The 3,030-nt window shown below is 49.2% G+C and overlaps 1 protein-coding gene across 1 annotated transcript in view; it reads right to left on the minus strand.

The window, feature by feature from the left end:
- LOC101583592 (CSC1-like protein 1) overlaps positions 1-2,809 on the minus strand; it is a 32,911-nt gene extending 30,102 nt beyond the window's left edge. Inside the window, exons 1-3 of the mRNA XM_023710199.1 lie at positions 2,612-2,809; positions 602-681; positions 463-484 (exon numbers count right to left, since the gene is read on the minus strand). Of these exons, the coding sequence (XP_023565967.1) occupies positions 463-484; positions 602-681; positions 2,612-2,797 (288 nt within the window). The 5' untranslated portion in view covers positions 2,798-2,809. The remainder of the gene's footprint in view (positions 1-462; positions 485-601; positions 682-2,611) is intronic.
- Between the last annotated feature and the right edge of the window lie 221 nt (positions 2,810-3,030).

Here is a 3,030-nt window from a genome sequence, read left to right on the forward strand (position 1 = left end):
GTAAGCTACCACTTACCAGGTACACAATTATTTTGTGAAGCACTGAGAAGAAAAGAATGCTGCCAATTAAAGTATGACCACCATTGATAATAAGATGAACCCCACTTCAGAGATAATGACACGGTAAGTGGTATCTCAGGCTTGATAAAATACAGGATTTTTTTAAGTGGACTTTCTTGACTTACTAGAAAGTCAGTCAAGGGCCTAGGGCCATTGAAAGAGCCTAGAAAGTGTCCTGTTATTGTTAAACCTTGCATATCAATAATAAGTACAATAACCCAAATTGCTATACAGTTACAAAATATATGTTTTCATTTTTAACTTCATATGCAAGGCAAACCTTTCATATCAAAAAGTACAACACCCATGCTCCTCAGTGGGCAAAAAGTCTCTGAGAGGTATTTCCTGCACTGCATGGGGTCCAGGAAAATTCTCAGGGCACTCCATCCTGGGAGAAGTTACTGGAGGAGTAGCCATCCGGGGTCTGCAGGGAGGGCAGGTATACTTGGAAACTCACCCTGCACACAGGTCCTGCCGGGCTATTTAGTGACATGTTCCCACACACTCATAGACTCACTCAGTAGGGGGTGTTTTTTTTTACCTGTCTGCTTCTGACACCAGGGCAATGCGGCCATAATCCCAGAATCTTCTTCTTATGATGGAAAATACCGAGATTAACAACTAAAATCAGGAAAGAAATTAAGTAGAAGTCTGTCGTACGGCTTTAACGGAAAATCCCTCCTACCCAGACTCAGCAAGGTGTGAAGGAAATCACAGGGCCCAGACTTGGGAGCGCCCTCAGGGCACACAGGGCAGTGGGCAAGCCTACAGGCACCTTTTGCACTCACTCCCAAGTTGTAGCAAGGCAGAACTGATGCTATGACAGCTTATTGCAACCCTGACCTGCATAGCACCTGAAGCGTGATAGCAGGATCTGGGCTTAAGCAATCTCTCTTATCTTTACATAATACTTTTACTTTTTTCAATGGCTCTTGTTTTGGCCACGGTGGCCTTAAACTCTTGATCCAAAGGCATCCTTTCTCCTGAGCTTCCTGAGAAGTTGGAAATATAGGCACGTACCATTAATCCTAGCTATACAGCTTCACTTATTATTATTATTATTACTATTTGGTATTTTTGGAGACAGGGCCACACTATGCAATTCAGACTATACAGGCCTTGAGCTCCCTATGTATCCCAGGCTGGCCTCAAACTTTTAGTGACCTTCCTGCCTCAGCCTTCCAAGTGCTGGGATGACCAGCATGTGTCATCAGGCCATTTGGAGGTTTATTTTAAATACAGAACTAGGTACTTGGTCTCTTTGGTAGAGCAGAGATGGCTGAGTTTCAGGTTGAGCTTCATTTTCTTTACATGCACCCTGCACATGGCTGCACTGCAGGTACACGAAATAAAACCTCACGAGGTCCTGGTGCTCTGGCCTACATCCACTCAGCAGCTGGGGCAGAGCAGCAGGCCTGTGTCCCAAGCAGCAGGAAGGTCCCATAGGTCCCTCCCTCTGATGGCTCCAGACACCCAGGAACTCTCGACTGCCTGTTCACCCCTCCCCAGTCACCATGTATACTTTCCCTCAAGGTTCAGGGAGGTAGAGTGAGACATCTCCATTGCCAACACTGCCGGCTCTGGACTGAACCTGGGATTGACTGATTTGTTTATTGAGTTTGCAGGACTTGGTGTGCACTGAGGACCTCCCATATGGCAGGCAAGGCTCTACCACACAGCTGTGCTTCTAGCCCAGAAATGAATTTTAAAGGCAGGTCTTGTTTTCCTGAAGGGAACAGAAAGGGCCTGAATATACTCGAAGCCCTGAGCCCCAGGGAGATCACCTCAAGAGAATCAGGGAGGTGGTCACCTGTTCTTGAAGGTGACTGAATCTCAGCATGGAAAACCATGATGCTGCTGCACTGGTGCCTGAGCTGGGTCTGCAATAAGCCCTCTTATGCTCCTCAGAGGCAAGCTCATGCTTGGCAAGTGTGAGGCCAGGTTTAATCTCAAGCAACAAAGGCAAAAAAGAAAAACCCAAAACAATAAAGCCACCTCTACAAGGCCAGATGTGGTGGCATATGTGTATATCTCTAGCTACTCTGGAGGCTGAGACAGGAGGATGGCTTGAGTCTAGGAGTTGAAGCCCAGCGTAGGTATCATAGCTTGACTTCATCTATCTAAAAAGTCACCACCATATCTACCACAGCACAGGTCAGCCTTCTCCCTGACTGGCCACCAGCGTGCTAGTGGTGAGGCCAGAAGAGGAGATCGCATGCGAGCAGTATCCTGCTCTGATTCAAGCACATCACTGCCTCCTTCATCCCTGAGACTCACCCTCTCAGGCCTTGGAGAAGCAGGCAGTCCCTCTGCAGTTGAGGCATACAAAAAAGCAGCTGTGGTTCTACACACACAACCTCCCTAGGCTCCAACACTCCCCAAGGGAGAGATTATCACAGAGTCTACACTTTCTAGAGCAGGTGCAGCTGCCACACGCCCTTGGTGACAGCCACACAGCAGCAGCAGAGCTGTTTGACCTCTCACCAGAGGGTGCCACAGGTCCTGGGGTTAAACATACACTCAAGAGGGGCTGTGTTCACAATGGTCTCACCAGGAAGCAGCAGACATCTAGGAGCAGGACAGTGGGGATGCCGCCGAAGGTGACCCCCTGGAGCACAGTGCTGTTTCTGGCTGAGTTGTAACAGTAGGAGTCATTGGGCTTGTCTCCAAGGCCCAGCCCCTCCCTGAGGGACACAGTCTTGGACCACCACAGCTCCAGTAATGGGGAGTCGATCATCGCACCTCCCCTCCCTGCAGAACAAGACAAGAGAGAGACAGTCAGCATGCAAAATCTCTTCCAGTCTCCCCAGTGAAGGAAGGCTGGGGCCTGCAGGATCCAGCAGCACAGGATCAGGAGAGCTGGGCCCTGGACTCCAAGAGCCAGCCAAATGTGGGGACAGTTGCCCCATTATGAGAGGGCCTGGGATGGTCGATGAATGCAGTGATGGCTCATCCAGGGACAGAATGGGG

Source organism: Octodon degus, unplaced genomic scaffold (genome assembly GCF_000260255.1).
Source record: "Octodon degus isolate 3935 unplaced genomic scaffold, OctDeg1.0 scaffold00017, whole genome shotgun sequence".
Lineage (NCBI taxonomy): Eukaryota > Metazoa > Chordata > Mammalia > Rodentia > Octodontidae > Octodon > Octodon degus.